The 22,500-nt window shown below is 42.9% G+C and overlaps 1 protein-coding gene across 2 annotated transcripts in view; it reads right to left on the bottom strand.

Moving 5' to 3' along the window:
- The window catches only part of LOC311046405 (integrin alpha-6-like), a 61,407-nt gene that overhangs the window by 28,168 nt on the left and 10,739 nt on the right, over positions 1–22,500 (bottom strand). For both annotated transcript variants that reach the window (XM_084058680.1, XM_084058681.1), the window contains 6 exons: positions 11,385–11,512; positions 10,782–10,861; positions 7,005–7,269; positions 3,077–3,208; positions 1,515–1,722; positions 505–698 (listed from right to left, as the gene is read on the bottom strand). In XM_084058680.1, coding sequence (XP_083914806.1) covers positions 505–698; positions 1,515–1,722; positions 3,077–3,208; positions 7,005–7,269; positions 10,782–10,861; positions 11,385–11,512 — 1,007 coding nt within the window. The remainder of the gene's footprint in view (positions 1–504; positions 699–1,514; positions 1,723–3,076; positions 3,209–7,004; positions 7,270–10,781; positions 10,862–11,384; positions 11,513–22,500) is intronic.

Raw genomic sequence — 22,500 nt, 5'->3', positions numbered from 1 at the left:
TGTGGCTATTCAAAAACAGCAGATATATATGAGCTTGTAGATCTTCTATGTTTTGAAAAACTGTGTAGATCTTTGAATATATATATTTTTAAAAGCAAACATTTGTAGCTTCTAGGGGAGGGGGGGTCCCTGGAACAACATATTTTGATATGGGGGTCCGTGGCCAAATACATATAATTTTGGGGGTCCTTGACATGAAAAAGTTGGAGCACAACTGATATAGCAAACATACTGTTAGGATTTAGAAAACATTATTAGATATGTATTTGGCCGTGGTCCATCTCAAGTGTTTTGTTCCAGGGACCCCCCCCCCCCCAAGTGTTTTGTGCCAGGGACCCCCCCCCCCCCTCCCCCCCCCCCCAAAGCAAAATTTTTAGTTAAAAATGTAGGTTTTGAGCAGTAAGCAATGCCTCTTCCAGTCTGTGGTCCAATGTACACACACACACACACACACACACACACACACACACACACACACACACACACACACACACACACACACACCATGGTATCCGTCCTGGTTGATGTCTCCCAGGTTCTCCACAGAGAGTCCAAACATGGAGTCCTGTGGTCCGTCTATCCTCAGGGGAGTCACCTTGTTCCACCGGCCCGCCTTGTTCACGTAGACGTACACGGCCCCCCCGATCACCCCCTCCTTCTCAAAGTACTGAGGAGCCCCCACCACGATGTCCTGCCAACTACACACACAATGACATGTTAATATGAGGAGCCCCCACCGCGATGTCCTGGCAACTACACACACAATGACATGTTAACACATTAAATGCCAAGAACGTAGTCCTACGGTCCATTAAATCCAACTGTTAAGCGCCGAGACCGTAGTGCTACGGTCCGGGTTCTTTTTCCTTTTTTCCGATTTTTTTTTTTTTCCCAATTTTTTACACGGACCATTTTCAGTGTAACACCACCGGAACGGAACTATTTGCGATCCGGTTTTGCCGTTCCCGTCGGCCTCCATTCTAAAGCGCACACAAAAACTCCATTTTCTCTCTTGTAGTTTTTTCTCCTCGGTCATCACTGTTTAACATAAACCGTTCTAACTACAACATGGATGCCCCGGTCTGCACTGGTAGACACAGGGACATGTGCACGAAACAGTTTACAAACAGTCCATCGCGCATTCTAAAGGATTTTAACGGGGTCTATGGCGACGTGAAAAAAACAAAAAACAACAATAAAACCTTGGCACTGGTGAGTACATTATGAGATGAACCTTTGGCGGTGGATGTGTTAATATGAGGAGCCCCCACCGCGATGTCCTGCCAACTACTACCTGTCTCCATTGAGGTCCAGTACAGCCAGGTCGTAGGTCATAGGTCATATCCTACCTGTCTCCATTGAGGTCCAGTACAGCCAGGTCATAGGTCATAGGTCATATCCCACCTGTCTCCATTGAGGTCCAGTACAGCCAGGTCGTAGGTCATAGGTCATATCCTACCTGTCTCCATTGAGGTCCAGTACAGCCAGGTCATAGGTCATAGGTCATATCCTACCTGTCTCCATTGAGGTCCAGTACAGCCAGGTCGTAGCCGAAGGAGGAGGCTAGCCCCTCCCCTTCCAGGATGAACTCAGCCAATAGGTCTTTGCTGCTTCCTTTCTTCAGCAGAACCACCGCTCCGCTGTGATTGGCTCTGGGAGCTCCCGCCACGATGGTCAGCTGACCTTTCTTTGTCAGACTCTTCCCTGAGTCCAGAGAGAAGCCTGGGGGGGGGGCAGACAGAGGTCAGAGGTCAATGACAGAGGTGAAAGTGGGCGGGAACGGCGTTCCGCTAAAACATTCTGTGCCGGTACGAATGGGGGGGAAGTAATGCTGCCCAAAGCCCATAATAATATAACCCGCCATGAACATATGAACAACAAGAAAACAACAGAAGTACTAACGTTAGATCAACAGATGTGTTAGTTGTTTTAATAAATCGTTCCAATGTGTTTGTGTCAACGTAATCCGTGCCAGTAGTCAGGGGATATTAAAAAAGTCTTGGAATAAATTCTGTTTTAAGAAGCATGTGAGGGGTCAAACTAGGGTGTTTTTATGATTCTGAATCCATTGCAATCATTTGTTTTGCACCAAAACCACTCCTTGGGCTAAAAACGGCCCAATCTCAATGGGCTTTTTACATAGTATACATGGCTATGGCCGTTTTTAGCCCAAGGAGTGGTTTTGGTGCAAAACAAATGATTGCAAATGGATTCCAAGATTGGAAAATATTCTGCTAATATCCCCTGACTACAGGGACGTGCTGGCCACTGGGACATTCGGGAAAATTCCAGTACGGCCGCGCCATTTACCGGCCGCCAAACGGCCGCCAAACGGCCGGTGGGCCACCAACAATTGAAATTGAAATTTATTGATTTTTTGTTTTGTAGCTTTGATTTAATACATTATCAACAGTTTGCAAAAAAAAGCACAGCGCAGCTGCTGATGCTGCTGCCAATGTATTATCTACATACATTTTGATGAGAGAGATCAAAGCTAAAAACGTGTGGCGAATGTATTCAAATAGCCTAGTGAAATTAGAAGATCCACAAGCTCACGAGGGGTGTGAGCTTGCCTTGTAGATCTGCTCATGGCTTTAATAGCTAAACTAATGATGCCCAAATAACTAATACTCCAGGCTGAAAGAGTTTAACGTGACTGTATGTGTATAGATAGATAAAGATCTGTTTAAGGGCTTGTAGATTTGCTAGTTTCTGATTCAGTGTGTATTGATCCAATAAGAGATGGAGTGCTACTTGGGAGAGATGGATAAAGATCTATTTATGTGCTTGTACTGTAGATTTATATTGGTCAAATAGAGATGGTAAAATCAGGCAAAAATAATAATTAAATAACATTAAAAAAATGCATAATTAAAGAAAAAAAAAAATAAACCAAAAAAAAAGAGGGTTGTGCATGTGTGTGCACCTCCCGGAAAAGATTTTCTTCCAGGGTGGGATGTCTGGGAAACGGTCTTTGTGCGTGCGCACGTTTGTGTGCGTGTGCGTGTGCGTGTGCGTGTGCGTGCGTGTGCGCGTGCGTGTGCGCGTGCGTGCGTGCGTGTGTGTGTGTAGGTACCCAGGTAGCTGTTTGCTGGAACAGGAACCAGGTCGGCGTCCCGAATGTTTTCGTCTCCCGCCTCAAACGGACCGTCGCTGTAAATCCCCATCTCTAACAGAGTCTCGTTCTTCTGCTCTGCACGCACCACACCTAGATACACAACATATAATACACACTTTACACCACACCTAGATACACAACATATAATACACACTTTACACCACACCTAGATACACAACATATAATACACACTTTACACCACACCTAGATACACAACATATAATACACACTTTACACCACACCTAGATACACAACATATAATACACACTTTACACCACACCTAGATACACAATATATAATACACACTTTACACCACACCTAGATACACAACATATAATACACACTTTACACCACACCTAGATACACAACATATAATACACACTTTACACCACACCTAGATACACAACATATAATACACACTTTACACCACACCTAGATACACAATATATAATACACACTTTACACCACACCTAGATACACAATATATAATACACACTTTACACCACACCTAGATACACAATATATAATACACACTTTACACCACACCTAGATACACAATATATAATACACACTTTACACCACACCTAGATACACAACATATAATACACACTTTACACCACACCTAGATACACAACATATAATACACACTTTACACCACACCTAGATACACAACATATAATACACACTTTACACCACACCTAGATACACAACATATAATACACACTTTACACCACACCTAGATACACAACATATAATACACACTTTACACCACACCTAGATACACAATATATAATACACACTTTACACCACACCTAGATACACAACATATAATACACACTTTACACCACACCTAGATACACAACATATAATACACACTTTACACCACACCTAGATACACAACATATAATACACACTTTACACCACACCTAGATACACAATATATAATACACACTTTACACCACACCTAGATACACAATATATAATACACACTTTACACCACACCTAGATACACAATATATAATACACACTTTACACCACACCTAGATACACAACATAGAATACACACTTTACACCACACCTAGATACACAACATATAATACACACTTTACACCACACCTAGATACACAACATATAATACACACTTTACACCACACCTAGATACACAATATATAATACACACTTTACACCACACCTAGATACACAATATATAATACATACTTTACACCACACCTAGATACACAATATATAATACACACTTTACACCACACCTAGATACACAATATATAATACACACTTTACACCACACCTAGATACACAACATATAATACACACTTTACACCACACCTAGATACACAACATATAATACACACTTTACACCACACCTAGATACACAACATATAATACACACTTTACACCACACCTAGATACACAATATATAATACACACTTTACACCACACCTAGATACACAACATAGAATACACACTTTACACCACACCTAGATACACAATATATAATACACACTTTACACCACACCTAGATACACAATATATAATACATACTTTACACCACACCTAGATACACAATATATAATACACACTTTACACCACACCTAGATACACAATATATAATACACACTTTACACCACACCTAGATACACAACATATAATACACACTTTACACCACACCTAGATACACAACATATAATACACACTTTACACCACACCTAGATACACAATATATAATACACACTTTACACCACACCTAGATACACAACATAGAATACACACTTTACACCACACCTAGATACACAATATATAATACACACTTTACACCACACCTAGATACACAATATATAATACATACTTTACACCACACCTAGATACACAATATATAATACACACTTTACACCACACCTAGATACACAATATATAATACACACTTTACACCACACCTAGATACACAACATATAATACACACTTTACACCACACCTAGATACACAACATATAATACACACTTTACACCACACCTAGATACACAACATATAATACACACTTTACACCACACCTAGATACACAACATAGAATACACACTTTACACAACACCTAGATACACAACATATAATACACACTTTACACCACACCTAGATACACAACATATAATACACACTTTACACCACACCTAGATACACAACATATAATACACACTTTACACCACACCTAGATACACAACATAGAATACACACTTTACACAACACCTAGATACACAACATATAATACACACTTTACACCACACCTAGATACACAATATATAATACACACTTTACACCACACCTAGATACACAACATATAATACAAACTTTACACCACACCTAGATACACAACATATAATACACACTTTACACCACACCTAGATACACAACATAGAATACACACTTTACACCAGACCTAGATACACAACATATAATACACACTTTACACCACACCTAGATACACAATATATAATACACACTTTACACCACACCTAGATACACAACATATAATACACACTTTACACCACACCTAGATACACAACATAGAATACACACTTTACACAACACCTAGATACACAACATATAATACACACTTTACACCACACCTAGATACACAATATATAATACACACTTTACACCACACCTAGATACACAACATATAATACAAACTTTACACCACACCTAGATACACAACATATAATACACACTTTACACCACACCTAGATACACAACATAGAATACACACTTTACACAACACCTAGATACACAACATATAATACACACTTTACACCACACCTAGATACACAACATATAATACACACTTTACACCACACCTACAGGTACACAACATACACACTGCTATAGAGGTACACAACATAGAATACACACTGCTATAGAGGTACACAACATAGAATACACACTGCTATAGAGGTACACAACATAGAATACACACTGCTATAGAGGTACACAACATAGAATACACACTGCTATAGAGGTACACAACATAGAATACACACTGCTATACAGGTACACAACATAGAATACACACTGCTATAGAGGTACACAACATGTAGCTTAACCCATTCTTGAGAATCGGGACAAAACCTATATTTTCTTTATTTGTTTTTATACATTATTCAATTATGGCGGGAAAATATATTTTGAAAGATTAAAGTGTTGACTATTAAACCCTGTAATGAACCTCCCACAGTTTTCTTCTTTTTAAATGTCTCCATAAGATCTGATGAAGTTGACTTCTGACAGAGTCTGAGTTGATAAAATGCTGTTTTTTTCATTCCACAGCACGGTCGTAGTGAGTTGACATTTTTTTCCCAAAGTTGCTTAGGTTCTATTAGTGCTAATAGAATTACACTTTTTTTTAAATATTTTTTTAGTTTGGATGTAGAAGGACTGACGTAGTTGACAAGTTATGGTTGGGACACACCAGATAGTAATATTATTTAGTGCATTCATCAAAAAATAGAAAGCTTACCAGAGCTTTCACAGCTTTCCCTCCTTTTTTTTTTAAAGTGATTCAGGGGACCTTAGAATATATCTAAAACCTGTTTATGTCTGATTAAATGATGTTTCTGTAGAAATCTGACAGAGTTGACAACGATATTGGACACAACTTTAGGGCAAAAACATTTAAATTTAAAACAAAAGTTGATATAGTACATTCTTACACCCTATGTTATCAATACACATGGTTAAAAAAAATGATGCTTTTAACAAACCAAGTTTGCAGAGCGCAAGTTTAGATGTAAAAAGAAAAAAAGAAAACCAGACCAAAACATTGTATAAATCTTATGTAATTCATATACACACACAAGTCAGCCAGCCACTGTGGTTTTACCTTTCCAGTTGTAAGCACCGGGGGCGCCAAAGAGCACGTAGTGGTAGTCCTTGGTGAAGGCCGCGGACAGGCCCTGCTGACAGGAGCCGAACCTCTCGTGACCTTGACCTCTGTTGTTGCAGAAGTGCCAGTTCCCTCCCTCGTCCTCCGTGTCCGGGTCGATGCTCAGGCTCTGACTCAACACGTAGCACCGCCCCACGATGTGACGCACCTCCAGCCCCGCCCGCCCCACGTTACGACGCGTCTGGTACCGGTGGGCACACGTCTGAGAGAGAGGGGGGGGGGGGGGGGGGGGAGAGAGAGACAGAGAGAGAGAGAGAGAGAGAGAGAGAGGAGAGAGAGATGGTAAACTACAGAGGGTAGTTTCAAACGTGTAAACTACAGAGGGGTAAACTACAAACGTGTAAACTACAGAGGGTCGTTTTAAACGTGTAAACTACAGAGGGTCGTTTTAAACATGTAAACTACAGAGGGTGGTTTTAAACGTGTAAACTACAGAGGGTCATTTTAAATGTGTAAACTACAGAGGGTGGTTTTAAACGTGTAAACTACAGAGGGTCATTTCAAATGTGTAAACTACAGAGGGTCGTTTTAAACGTGTAAACTACAGAGGGTCGTTTCAAACGTGTAAACTACAGAGGGTCGTTTTAAACGTGTAAACTACAGAGGATCGTTTTAAACGTGTAAACTACAGAGGGTAGTTTTAAACGTGTAAACTACAGAGGGTAGTTTTAAACATGTAAACTACAGAGGGTAGTTTTAAACATGTAAACTACAGAGGGTAGTTTTAAACGTGTAAACTACAGAGGGTAGTTTTAAACGTGTAAACTACAGAGGGTAGTTTTAAACGTGTAAACTACAGAGGGTAGTTTTAAACATGTAAACTACAGATGGTAACTTTAAACATTTAAACTACAGAGGGTAGTTTTAAACATGTAAACTACAGAGGGTCGTTTTAAACGTGTAAACTATAGAGGGTCGTTTTAAACATGTAAACTACAGAGGGTAGTTTTAAACATGTAAACTACAGAGGGTCGTTTTAAACGTGTAAACTACAGAGGGTCGTTTTAAACATGTAAACTACAGAGGGTAGTTTTAAACATGTAAACTACAGATGGTAACTTTAAACATTTAAACTACAGAGGGTAGTTTTAAACATGTAAACTACAGAGGGTCGTTTTAAACGTGTAAACTACAGAGGGTCGTTTTAAACATGTAAACTACAGAGGGTAGTTTTAAACATGTAAACTACAGATGGTAACTTTAAACATTTAAACTACAGAGGGTAGTTTTAAACATGTAAACTACAGAGGGTAGTTTTAAACATGTAAACTACAGAGGGTAGTTTTAAACGTGTAAACTACAGAGGGTAGTTTTAAACATTTAAACTACAGAGGGTAGTTTTAAACGTGTAAACTACAGAGGGTAGTTTTAAACGTGTAAACTACAGAGGGTAGTTTTAAACATGTAAACTACAGAGGGTAGTTTTAAACGTGTAAACTACAGAGGGTAGTTTTAAACATGTAAACTACAGAGGGTAGTTTTAAACGTGTAAACTACAGAGGGTCGTTTTAAACGTGTAAACTATAGAGCGTCGTTTTAAACGTGTAAACTACAGAGGGTAGTTTTAAACATGTAAACTACAGAGGGTAGTTTTAAACGTGTAAACTACAGAGGGTCGTTTTAAACGTGTAAACTATAGAGCGTCGTTTTAAACGTGTAAACTACAGAGGGTAGTTTTAAACATGTAAACTACAGAGGGTAGTTTTAAACGTGTAAACTACAGAGGGTAGTTTTAAACGTGTAAACTACAGAGGGTAGTTTTAAACGTGTAAACTACAGAGGGTAGTTTTAAACATGTAAACTACAGATGGTAACTTTAAACATTTAAACTACAGAGGGTAGTTTTAAACATGTAAACTACAGAGGGTCGTTTTAAACGTGTAAACTATAGAGCGTCGTTTTAAACGTGTAAACTACAGAGGGTAGTTTTAAACATGTAAACTACAGAGGGTAGTTTTAAACGTGTAAACTACAGAGGGTCATTTTAAACGTGTAAACTACAGAGGGTCGTTTTAAACATGTAAACTACTACAGAGGGTAGTTTTAAACATGTAAACTACAGAGGGTAGTTTTAAACGTGTAAACTACAGAGGGTCATTTTAAACATGTAAACTACAGAGGGTAGTTTTAAACATTTAAACTACAGAGGGTAGTTTTAAACGTGTAAACTACAGAGGGTAGTTTTAAACGTGTAAACTACAGAGGGTAGTTTTAAACATTTAAACTACAGAAGGTAGTTTTAAACGTGTAAACTACAGAGGGTAGTTTTAAACGTGTAAACTACAGAGGGTAGTTTTAAACGTGTAAACTACAGAGGGTAGTTTTAAACATGTAAACTACAGAGGGTAGTTTTTACATGTAAACTACAGATGGTAACTTTAAACATGTAAACTACAGAGGGTCGTTTTAAACGTGTAAACTATAGAGCGTCGTTTTAAACGTGTAAACTACAGAGGGTAGTTTTAAACATGTAAACTACAGAGGGTAGTTTTAAACGTGTAAACTACAGAGGGTAGTTTTAAACATTTAAACTACAGAGGGTAGTTTTAAACGTGTAAACTACAGAGGGTAGTTTTAAACGTGTAAACTACAGAGGGTAGTTTTAAACGTGTAAACTACAGAGGGTAGTTTTAAACATGTAAACTACAGATGGTAACTTTAAACATTTAAACTACAGAGGGTAGTTTTAAACATGTAAACTACAGAGGGTAGTTTTAAACATGTAAACTACAGAGGGTCGTTTTAAACGTGTAAACTATAGAGCGTCGTTTTAAACGTGTAAACTACAGAGGGTAGTTTTAAACATGTAAACTACAGAGGGTAGTTTTAAACGTGTAAACTACAGAGGGTCATTTTAAACGTGTAAACTACAGAGGGTCGTTTTAAACATGTAAACTACAGAGGGTAGTTTTAAACATGTAAACTACAGAGGGTAGTTTTAAACGTGTAAACTACAGAGGGTCATTTTAAACATGTAAACTACAGAGGGTAGTTTTAAACATTTAAACTACAGAGGGTAGTTTTAAACGTGTAAACTACAGAGGGTCGTTTTAAACGTGTAAACTACAGAGGGTCGTTTTAAACATGTAAACTACAGAGGGTCGTTTTAAACGTGTAAACTACAGAGGGTCGTTTTAAACGTGTAAACTACAGAGGGTAGTTTTAAACATGTAAACTACAGAGGGTAGTTTTAAACGTGTAAACTACAGAGGGTAGTTTTAAACGTGTAAACTACAGAGGGTCGTTTTAAACATGTAAACTACAGAGGGTCGTTTTAAACGTGTAAACTACAGAGGGTCGTTTTAAACATGTAAACTACAGAGGGTCGTTTTAAACGTGTAAACTACAGAGGGTAGTTTTAAACATTTAAACTACAGAGGGTAGTTTTAAACATTTAAACTACAGAGGGTAGTTTTAAACGTGTAAACTACAGAGGGTAGTTTTAAACATTTAAACTACAGAGGGTAGTTTCAAACGTGTAAACTACAGAGGGTAGTTTTAAACGTGTAAACTACAGAGGGTAGTTTTAAACGTGTAAACTACAGAGGGTAGTTTTAAACATTTAAACTACAGAGGGTAGTTTTAAACATTTAAACTACAGAGGGTAGTTTTAAACATGTAAACTACAGAGGGTAGTTTTAAACGTGTAAACTACAGAGGGTAGTTTTAAACATTTAAACTACAGAGGGTAGTTTTAAACACATAAAGACTCACCACTATCTTGCCTCCTGGTCCCTGGCTGCTGACAGTCACTCCCATCCACTGGTTCTCTTTACTCTCTGTAGCTAGATTCTCTACATTATGAAGACAGACAGACAGACAGACAGACAGACAGACAGACAGACAGACAGACAGACAGGCAGACAGACAGACAGACAGACAGACAGACAGACAGACAGACAGACAGACAGACAGACAGACAGACAGACAGACAGACAGACAGACAGACAGACTTAGTTTTAATATATGGTTTTGATCACCACTGAAAGTGACAAATGTTTTTTTCTGTCAGTGTGTGGATCAGAGAACAGAAAGAACATTAAAGGGATAGCTCACCCCAAAATGACTTTTTTTAATATCAATTACACACCCCATGAGCCTTGAATTCATGGAGATGTTTCAGTTTTTCTCTCATTCCTGAGACAATAACTTAATGACCGGCGGCGGATCCGGTAGGAGAAAACAAAGTGAGTCATCAAATTATTGTCTCAAAAACAAAAAAACTCCATGAATTCAAGTCTCCATGGGGTGTGGAATTGATAGAAAAATAAGTCATTTTTGAGGTGAACTATCCCTTTAAAAGCACGAGCTCCTCACCTTCGTCATCAAAGGTCACTCTGTCACAGCGGTCAGACGAGGAGGAGAAGTCACAGCGGTAGAGTCCTCCTGTTACCGCCGCTTTCTGACCGCTCAGCGCCTTGGCCTTAGGAGAGCCTACCAGCAGCCTACAACACAGAGGAGAGGGTTTAGAGCCTACCAGCAGCCTACAACACAGAGTAGAGGGTTTAGAGCCTACCAGCAGCCTACAACACAGAGGAGAGGGTTTAGAGCCTACCAGCAGCCTACAACACAGAGGAGAGGGTTTAGAAGAGAGCCTACCATCAGCCTAAAACACAGAGGAGAGGGTTTAGCCTACCAGCAGCCTACAACACAGAGGAGAGGGTTTAGAAGAGAGCCTACCAGCAGCCTACAACACAGAGTAGAGGGTTTAGAGCCTACCAGCAGCCTACAACACAGAGGAGAGGGTTTAGAGAGCCTACCAGCAGCCTACAACACAGAGGAGAGGGTTTAGCCTACCAGCAGCCTACAACACAGAGGAGAGGGTTTAGCCTACCAGCAGCCTACAACACATAGGAGAGGGTTTAGAGCCTACCAGTAGCCTACAACACAGAGGAGAGGGTTTAGAGAGCCTACCAGCAGCCTACAACACAGAGGAGAGGGTTTAGCCTACCAGCAGCCTACAACACAGAGGAGAGGGTTTAGCCTACCAGCAGCCTACAACACAGAGGAGAGGGTTTAGCCTACCAGCAGCCTACAACACAGAGGAGAGGGTTTAGAGCCTACCAGCAGCCTACAACACAGAGGAGAGGGTTTAAGAGAGCCTACCAGCAGCCTACAACACAGAGTAGAGGGTTTAGAGCCTACCAGCAGCCTACAACACAGAGGAGAGGGTTTAGAGCCTACCAGCAGCCTACAACACAGAGTAGAGGGTTTAGAGCCTACCAGTAGCCTACAACACATAGGAGAGGGTTTAGAGCCTACCAGTAGCCTACAACACATAGGAGAGGGTTTAGAGCCTACCAGTAGCCTACAACACAGAGGAGAGGGTTTAGAGCCTACCAGCAGCCTACAACACAGAGTAGAGGGTTTAGAGCCTACCAGCAGCCTACAACACAGAGGAGAGGGTTTAGAGCCTACCAGCAGCCTACAACACAGAGTAGAGGGTTTAGAGCCTACCAGCAGCCTACAACACAGAGTAGAGGGTTTAGAGCCTACCAGCAGCCTACAACACAGAGTAGAGGGTTTAGAGCCTACCAGCAGCCTACAACACAGAGTAGAGGGTTTAGAGCCTACCAGTAGCCTACAACACAGCACAGTTGTTCATAAGATCTATCTTTTGTCCAGTCCACACGACAAACACAAATGGTACTAAATAGCACTAAAAGGGGTTCCTTGGCTCATGATAGAGGAACCTCTGTTGGTGCTACACAGCACCTTTTTGTGGCAGGGTCGTGCGCACGCTAGAACGTTTTCCCCTCGACTCAAGAGCCAAGGACCCTAATGGTTACTTTACATAACAGGTTTATAGGTGAGTGTGCAAATGTGTCCTCACTCCTAACTCCTCACTCCTCACTTCTCACATAAAAGGTATATATAAGCAAAGCAACACAGCATGGTAGCTACAGTAGGCCTACTGCTGCCCAGCGCTAACACTATCCTATCATCAGGGGTGCAATGCTCACTGGACGGCCGTGCACGGCGTGCCGGAACCTATTTGACCAGGAGCACACGCAGCCACACGCATAGATTTAAAACTACTTTACATTCACACCTCAACAAAGTTTACAAAGGCTCCCGACTCACACCAGGTACATTAACATAGGAATTAGCCCAGATGCATATCAATTGTCCATTGTGTGACCTATAGTGTAGGTGTTAAGCGACGTGCGCGTCACGTCATTAAAATACAGTGCAAGCACTTCCCAAATGAGAATAGCAACACTGCCTATCATACACGGTACATAAACAACAGCGGTAACCGTCTTCCACGCCGACATCTCGCCACTCCGACTAGTGGCTTCCGCGTGCGGTTAGGGTTAGGGTGAGGGTTAGGTATAGGGTTCGTTAACGTCGGAAAGGCGACATGTCGGAAAGCCGCCATGTAACCAACAACAGCATACAGTAGGCCTACTGCTGCCCAGCGCTAACACTATCCTATCATACACGGTACGTAAACAACACAGCATACAGTAGGCCTACTGCTGCCCAGCGTTAACACTATCCTCTCTGCGGGCAACCAGAACGACTCAGCCACCGTTCAAAGCAAACTTGTTGTAGTTTTGCTGCCGCAGCACTATCTATGCATCCGTAAACCTACGTAAAATGTATCACATGCAAAGGTCAAATAAAATGCATATTTCTTAGTGCTGGTTGGAGTTCTGTGCGCGCGACGTGATCGTGATGTCATTAAAATAGCGTTCCGCCCGTAAAGAAAAGAGTCACCATTACACCCCTGGTTTTAAAGAGTAGAACCATGAGATAAGAGGTTCCTGAACTAAGCTTTAGAACCAGTAGACAGTCTCTAAAGAACACTTTAACCCGTGTGTGCAGGGACTATTTGGAGCTAAATATTTTCAAAATCGCGTTAAAATGCAAATAATGCAACACTAATGTAATTCTGATAATAAATAAATAAATATATGATGTTGTGTCAGTGATGTGAAGAATGCATTGAGTCACAACATGACAGACCACCGGTATGGTCCTTTATGAAACCCCCACACACCACCACACATACCACACACTTAAGCACACACACACACACACACACACACACACACACACACACACACACACACACACACACACACACACACACACACACACACACACACACACACACACACACACACACACACACACACACACACAGCTGTGTGTTCTGCAGTTCTCATGTATATCTGAGGTCAGATCATTACCGGTCAGATGTCATGTGACATGATGAACGCACTCTTTGTTGACCACACCTGCCTGTCTGTCTGTCTGTCTGTCTGTCTGTGTGTGTGTCTCTCTCTCTCTCTCTCTCTCTCTCTCTCTCTCTCTCTCTCTCTCTCTGATCATACATGCAAACACTTGAAACAAACTGAATATCATTGAGGCAATTCCTTTGTCTACATGTATGTATTATTATTTCTACCCTTATCCTCAGTAAAACAAATACAAAAATACAAGAACCACTGGTCCGCCTGAAAAATGGGGGCGAGGGTGTTTCGGGGCGAGCTGCACCAGAGCCTTTCCCTGCGTGACACCGTCACCCAACTTTCACCACTTTATCCATTGCAGACAGACAGTCACTGTGCTTGTATAATATCTACGACCCACACGTGTTCAGGTCCCTTTATCGACAATTGGGTCTGGCTTGGTTCAGATTCTATCAGTGACACCTCGGAAAATCCAGGTTCTGTTTATGAACACCGAGCGAACACCCTACTCAGAGCTGATTAGGAGGAGACACAGCTGTGTCTCTCAGCTGTGTTGTGGCGTATCAAAAATAGCAGACATACAAGCTCACAAAGCGGCGCGTTGAGACGTGCTGTGATCTTGTAGCTCTGACATTTTCAACGTTCGGCCGGTGGCCGGTGGTGTGGCCAGTGGTGTTTATAATCAACACAATGTGTTGTTATAATTACCGGCCAATTAAACATTTTACCGGTCAATGGCCGGTAAATATCGGCTAACGGAATCCCTGCTGTAGGTATAAAAGTACAGGTTCTGAATTGTGAACTCAGGTTAAGCAGCACCTCCTGAGCACGGCCCAAACAGCCGTGAGACCGAAGCGTGTGGAATCACGTCCATGACTTTGTCACTAGTCAACATTCAGAGGTTTGTCACCGTCATCAACGGTCAGCATGATGTCATCCACAGGAGCACAGGATACACACACACACACACTGTGTGTATTGCTGCTCCTCCCCAACTCTGACAGTATACAAATGGAACCAAATGGACCCTAACGGGTCCATTTGGTTCTATTTGTACACTGTCCGAGTTACAGCCTTGTAAGGGTCAAATTAGAAGCCCCTCTTGGAACCCTGAGAGTCCCTGGACCCGATTCGAGAACCACTGGCCCAACTGATTGGGTCGAACCAACCCATCGACTTCAAGGATTGGACAAACATCGCTTGGCATTTGTGCCGCTGTACCAATTATAAATGTAACTCCATGCTCCAATCCTTTACAGAGAAACGCACCACAGATCCACTGTGATCCACCTTAGAACTCGTTTGTGAAATGCTGCACTGGACAGTGCACCTGAAGGGAGCACCGAGAGAAGACCGGACCGCTGCTGTGGTACCGGTGAGAAACGACGTCTACTCCTTTGGAGGCTCCTTTACATTAGCCCTGGACCAGATCCAAGTGAACATCTTCAACACAGTCACTTTACTCTGGACCAAGTTGCCCCCAGTGACGACCAGAAAAGGAAATGGTCCCCGTCGGGTTCCCTCCTGGCGCGACTGTCATACCGCCGTGCTGATAGAAGACATTGTCTACGTCTGCGGGGGACTTTCCTATATAGGGAACATTTGCAAGAACAAACCGTACGCATTTGACGTCCGCACCCACAGATGGTTCAAGCCCAGGGTTTCTGGGAGCGTTCCAAAGGCGAGGAGCGGCCACTCGGCATGCGCCCTCGGGAATGTTATGTATATCCACGGAGGATGCACCTTGACCGCGTTGACCAATGACATCTACAAGTTGGACACCACCACAATGGTCTGGTCTGTAATTAACACCAGAGGAACTCCGTCACCTGGTTCAGAATGGCATTCCGCCACCATCATCGGGACGAAGATGTTTGTATTTGGGGGAGAATGGAACGAGGGGGAATTACTAGTCCACAACTACGTCAGAGTGTTTGACACAGGGACCAACCGCTGGCTGGACACACCTTCTACGAAGCTTCAAGCACAAGGAGAGTGGAGATATCACTCGGCTTTTGCCTGCAACGGAGAGCTGTACATATTTGGTAGTAAAAAACGGAAAAAGCCCAGACACCTCTGGAAGTTCAATCCAGAGACGTTCTCCTGGAAGAAGGTTGGCTTCAAGGGGAAAGGTCCAGGTAATAACTGGATGTGCTGTTGCACGGTGGGAGATCGACTCGTTCTCTTTGGAGGATACCAAGGAGACGACCCCACAGGCGATGACCTTTACGTCTTAGACTTAAGACCTAGTCTGAAGACGTTATGTAAGCTAGCAGTCATTCAGGAGGGTCTGGATCAGTCTGAACTCCCTCACAACGTCATGTGGGAACTGACCGCCATGACAGGAAAGGAACACAGTGGGACAACTGGACCAACAGAGAAAAACCACTGGAAGTACTGACCTGCTGTCAGCAACAGATTAAAACTAGACAAGGGCGTTCCTCAGAGTGCAGATCTCAACCAGGCGGGGTTGCCTATCCAGGGCCGTGTCAGTCGTGGGCTGCGGCCCTCAGACACGAGGAAGCTGCAGGGCACATAGTTTGTGCGACAGACGCAACTGTTCCTGTTTGTGGCGCCCCCTATGGAAATAAGTGAAAAGCACTTCTGAAGGTGCGCTGTATAGAGGCCCCTCCACATGTGAGTCCAATTTGAGGATGATTGGATGTTTTGTTCATGAAATATGGTGTTTCTTATTAGTTAATAGGCCGCGCCCCCAAACACGTTGAGGTAATTACAGGCAAACGGTGTGGAGAATCAATACCCTGTTTGACGGTCATTGCCACTTGACACAGGATACCATTTATGTCTAGTTTGGTGACAAAATGACATTTCTGCAACAAACAGCATGTGTGGTGCCCCCTATTGATGGACGTGAAATTGCTCATGGCTCTGCATTGTTTAGACGCCCATCAACGTGTGATTCGAATTGGGGGCGGATCGGATGGTGCATTTTTATATGTATTATTTTTCTGCTTAACAGCCCGCAAACTTTGGAAGCCACTCGTAGCCAATCGGAACTGAATATAATAAATCTGACTGATAACATACTGATCGCACAACCTGCTGTGAAAATGTGAAGCGGTCTGTTATAGCGCCACCATGAGGCCAATTTGGGCTGGGGGTACTTCCAAGTCATTATTTTAGTTTTTTTTTGTAAAGCCTAGTTTTTGTTTAACAAACTACAATTTTTTAAATTCTAGTTTTTGTCATTTTTGTTAAAAATAATAACCTTTGTGTCGTGCTTGTACATTGTTTTTATTTCTTATTTGTCTTGTTTTTACTTCTTTAAAATCCAACATCTCTATTATTAACTTGTGTAAGTTGTATTGCTGATATTAGCACAGTCTTGTGGAACATATGATGCCATGACAATAAGTGAGTGATAAACCCTCTTCATTCATGAACTTTTAAACCAGATTACGTCAATGTTAAATTAATCAATAATGAGGGACAGCACGGCCTACTAGAAACTATTCTCTGGGTACCAGAGATAGAAACATTGTATCAAATGGGGGTCCGTGGCCTAATGCACGTCACACTGGGGGGTCCTTGAAATAGAAAAAACGAATTGAGAATCACTGACTTAGCTGATTGGTCAAACCAACCCATCGACTTCACGGATTGGCCAGACCTCGATTGACATTTGTGCCGCTTTACCATTATAAGCGTTAGCGCACAATAATGCTCCATTCCTTTACAGAGCAACGCTCCACTGATCCACTGTGATCCACTGTGATCCACCTCAGAGCTGGTTTCTTGACATGCTGCACTGGACAGTGCACCTGAAGGGAGCACCCAAGGTGTACGATGACGCTGTGGTATCAGTGGGAAACGACGTCTACTCCTTTGGAGGCTCCTCTATGTTCTCCATGGACCAGATCCATGTGAACATCTTCAACACAGTCACTTTACTCTGGACCAAGTTGCCCCCGGTGACGAACAGAAAAGGAAAACGTCCCCGTCGGGTTCCCTCCTGGCGCTACGGCCACACCGCCGTGCTGATAGGAGACATCGTCTACGTCTGCGGGGGATTTACTTACATAGAGGATTTCTGCAAGAACAGGTCGTACACATTTAACGTCGACACCCACAGATGGTTCAAGCCCAAGGTTTCCGGGACCGTTCCAAAGGCGAGGAGCGGCCACTCGGCATGCGCCCTCGGGAAGGTCATGTACATCTACGGAGGAGACACCTGGACCGACTGGACCAATGACATCTACAAGTTAGACACCGCCACGATGGTCTGGTCTCTAATCATCCCCAGAGGAACTCTGCCCCTCGCCTCAGCATGGCACTCTGTCACCGTCATCGGGACGAAGATGTTTGTGTTCGGGGGAGAAGGGGACGAGGGGAACTTCAACAGAGTCAGAGTGTTTGACACGGAGGCCAACTCCTGGCTGAGAACGCCTTCCGCGCGGCTTCGTCCACAGGGACGCAGGAAATACCATTCAGCCTTCGCCTACAACGGAGAGCTGTACATATTCGGTGGCAAAAAACGAAAGAAGTCCAGATGTATCTGGAAGTTCAATCCAGAGACGTTCTCCTGGAAGAAGGTTGGCTTCAAGGGGAAAGGTCCAGGTAATAACTGGATGTGCTGTTGCACGGTGGGAGATCGAGTCGTTCTCTTTGGAGGATACAAAGGATACTCCACAGTCGATGACCTGTACGTCTTAGACTTAAGCCCCAGTCTGAAGACGTTATGTAAGCTAGCGGTCATTCAGGAGGGTCTGGATCAGTCTGAACTCCCTCACAACGTCATGTGGGAACTGACCGCCATGACAGGAAAGAAACACAGTGGGGCCAAGAAAAAAGGAAAAGGGAAAAAAAGGAACAAGAAGTACCGTCAGCAAAAGAAAAACACTAGACAAGAGCGATCCTCAGAGTGCAGATCTCCACCAGGCGAGGTGGCCTCTCCAGGGCCGTCTCAGTCGCGGGATGCGGCCGTCACACACGAGAAAGCCGTCACACGCGAGAAAGCCGTCACACACGAGAAAGCCGTCACACGCGAGAAAGCCGTCACACACGAGAAAGCCGCTGGGGAAATAGGTTGGGTGACAGACGAGGAAACTGTTCCTGTGTGTGGCGCCCCCTATGGAAATAAATGAAAATCACTTTTGAAGGTGCGCTACATAGAGGCCCCTCCCTCCTCATGTGAGTCCAAGTTGAGGATGATTGGATGTTTCGTTCATGAGATACGGTGTCATTTGTGAGAAATAGCCCACGCCCCCAACAGCATAGTGAAGGTAATTACAGGCAAACGGCATAAAGTATCAATACCCTGTTTGACGGTCAAACATTGGCGCAGGAGACCATGTATGCAAAGTGATGTTTCTGCAACAAACAGCACCTGTGGCGCCCCCTATGGATGAACATCAAATTGCTTTTGTCTCTGCATTGTATTTGTAGCATTTCTTTGCTAAACGCCTTTCCGCAAACTTTGGAAGCCGACCGTCGTCAAGCGGAATGGAATTCACTAAATCTGACTGATAACATCTTGGTGTTTGTTCAACCCACGGTTCAAGAGGTGTAGACCAAAGCGTGAAGTGGCATGTTATAGCGCCACCATGAGGCCAATTTGAAAAAAATGTGGGGTGGCGGTTCTTCCTTGGCCTACAATGTAATGTCATTATTTTATTGTTTTGTGTTTTTATTTCAGTTAACTTGAGTTTTTATTCTACTTTTTGTTATTTTTTGTTAACAATAATAACCTGTAAACATGTAGCCTGTACATCATTTTTCTTGTTCTTATTTCTTTATCATCAAACACTATCCTCCTATAATTCTAGCTAGCTCTGTGGTGGTGGTGAGGCCAACATCTCACACACACACACACACACACACACACACACACACACACACACACACACACACACACACACACACACACGGAACAGCGAAGCCCGTTTTTCAATCCCCCCAACTCTCAGCTGTTTATTAGCATTTTTATGTAAAAGAATGTTGCCATGGTTACGGCTTCCTGCCCAGCTGTGGGATGGCCCCGCGAGCTATGGGATGCTCCCGGGTTGCCAGATCATGTGCGCATATCCCCCCACGGGTATGGACTAGTCTCTTATTAACGTGTGTATATTACAGTCTTGACTAGACCCTCCAGAAAAACGCCAAATCTTTGTGTGATTTCGTACATTAACCACTTCAACCAAGCATCCCTATATTCTGAGGAGAACTTTAGCCAAAAATAGCCGATCTACAAGCTCTCACCGCCTCGCAGCGTCGTGAGCTTGTATATCTGCTATTTTTGGCAAAGAGGTTTGGTGTATAGAGGGAAGAAAGAGCAGACCAAGTACAGAGTGTAAGGTCAAGTTTACTAAGTATTGAGCGTTTAAGTGGTTAACACTTGCATGACTAGCAGGTCAATATGGACGGTTTTGAGAATTTAAAGTGGATTATCTTCTCTCATGAGTGTGCGTCAAACACGTCTCTGAAGCTGCCTATGCGTTGTGAGCTTGTAAATCTGCTATTTTTGCTACTTTTGTCTGACAAAGTAGGGCATTCATTTAGCAAAGAAAAGGTAAAACATGGAGATATGAGGTTTCTGGCCGACATAAACGATATGCGAGATATATGTTTTTCTCTTTATCTAAGAAACATGCTGTGGTCGGGTGTAGGGGGTGTGGCCTACTGACGCCCATGCGCACGCACGCACGCACGCACGCACGCACGCGCACAAACACACACACACACACACACACACACACACACACACACACACACACACACACACACACACACACACACACACACACACACACACACACACACACACACACACACACACACACACACACGTGGCTCCTATACCCATCATCCTCAGAGACTCAGGAAGTCAGGAGAATGGACGGAAAGAAGCGTGGCGAGGCAGAGTGCACTCTGGGAAATCACAGGTCACCAGCTCACTGTGGATACTGTAAACAATCACTGATGACCAATCACTGTGTGATGACCAATCACTGTGTGATGACCAATCACTGATGACCAATCACTGTGTAATAATGACCAATAACTGATGACCAATCACTGTGTGATGACCAATCACTGATGACCAATCACTGTGTAATAATGACCAATCACTGATGACCAATCACTGATGACCAATCACTGTGTAATAATGACCAATCACTGATGACCAATCACTGATGATCAATCACTGATGATCAATCACTGTGTAATAATGACCAATCACTGATGACCAATCACTGATGACCAATCACTGATGACCAATCACTGTGTGATGACCAATCACTGATGACCAATCACTGATGACCAATCACTGTGTGATGACCAATCACTGGTGACCAATCACTGATGACCAATCACTGGTGACCAATCACTGATGACCAATCACTGATGACCAATCACTGATGACCAATCACTGTGTGATGACCTTTAAAGCCTTTCCTGTAGGCTGTCCGTACCACTTGACCCCTAACCTCAACATTTGGAGAGAAATAGCCGATCAACAAGCTCTGAACGTGAACACATGTGGTGCAGAGGATTTGAGTTACACATGTTTGCTTTAAAAAACATATTCAACGATTTGCACATATCAAAAACAAAAATGGCATATACAGTACAGTACAGTACAGTACAGTACAGTACAGTACAGTACAGTAGAGTACAGTAACAGTACAGTACAGTACAGTACAGTACAGTACAGTAGAGTACAGTAACAGTACAGTACAGTACAGTACAGTACAGTACAGTACAGTACAGTACAGTACAGTACAGTACAGTACAGTACTCATAGCAGACATGATAACAGTGACCTGTCCGTTCTGAGTGACAACGACCCGGATGTCTATCTAATCACTACACACCAGCACAGGAAATGACCCTCTGGACAGGAAGTACTAACACTAACATACAGTACACAGAGAGAGAGAGAGAGAGAGAGAGAGAGAGAGAGAGAGAGAGAGAGAGAGAGAGAGAGAGAGAGAGAGAGAGAGAGAGAGAGAGAGAGACAGACACACACACACACACACACACACACACACACACACACACACACACACACACACACACACACACACACACACACACACACAGCGTTCATATGTAAATGTTAAATGCTAAACGGTGCATTTATATGCATGTTCCACACGCAGGCATGCATAAAACATGGACACACACACACACACACACACACACACACACACACACACACACACACACACACACACACACACACACACACACACACACACAGTGTCACC

The sequence above is a fragment of the Gymnoscopelus microlampas genome (assembly GCF_963454915.1).
Source record: "Gymnoscopelus microlampas genome assembly, chromosome: 5".
NCBI classification, from domain to species: domain Eukaryota; kingdom Metazoa; phylum Chordata; class Actinopteri; order Myctophiformes; family Myctophidae; genus Gymnoscopelus; species Gymnoscopelus microlampas.
Note: the sequence above shows the minus strand (reverse complement) of the source record. Positions and strands in the feature narration are given on the sequence as shown.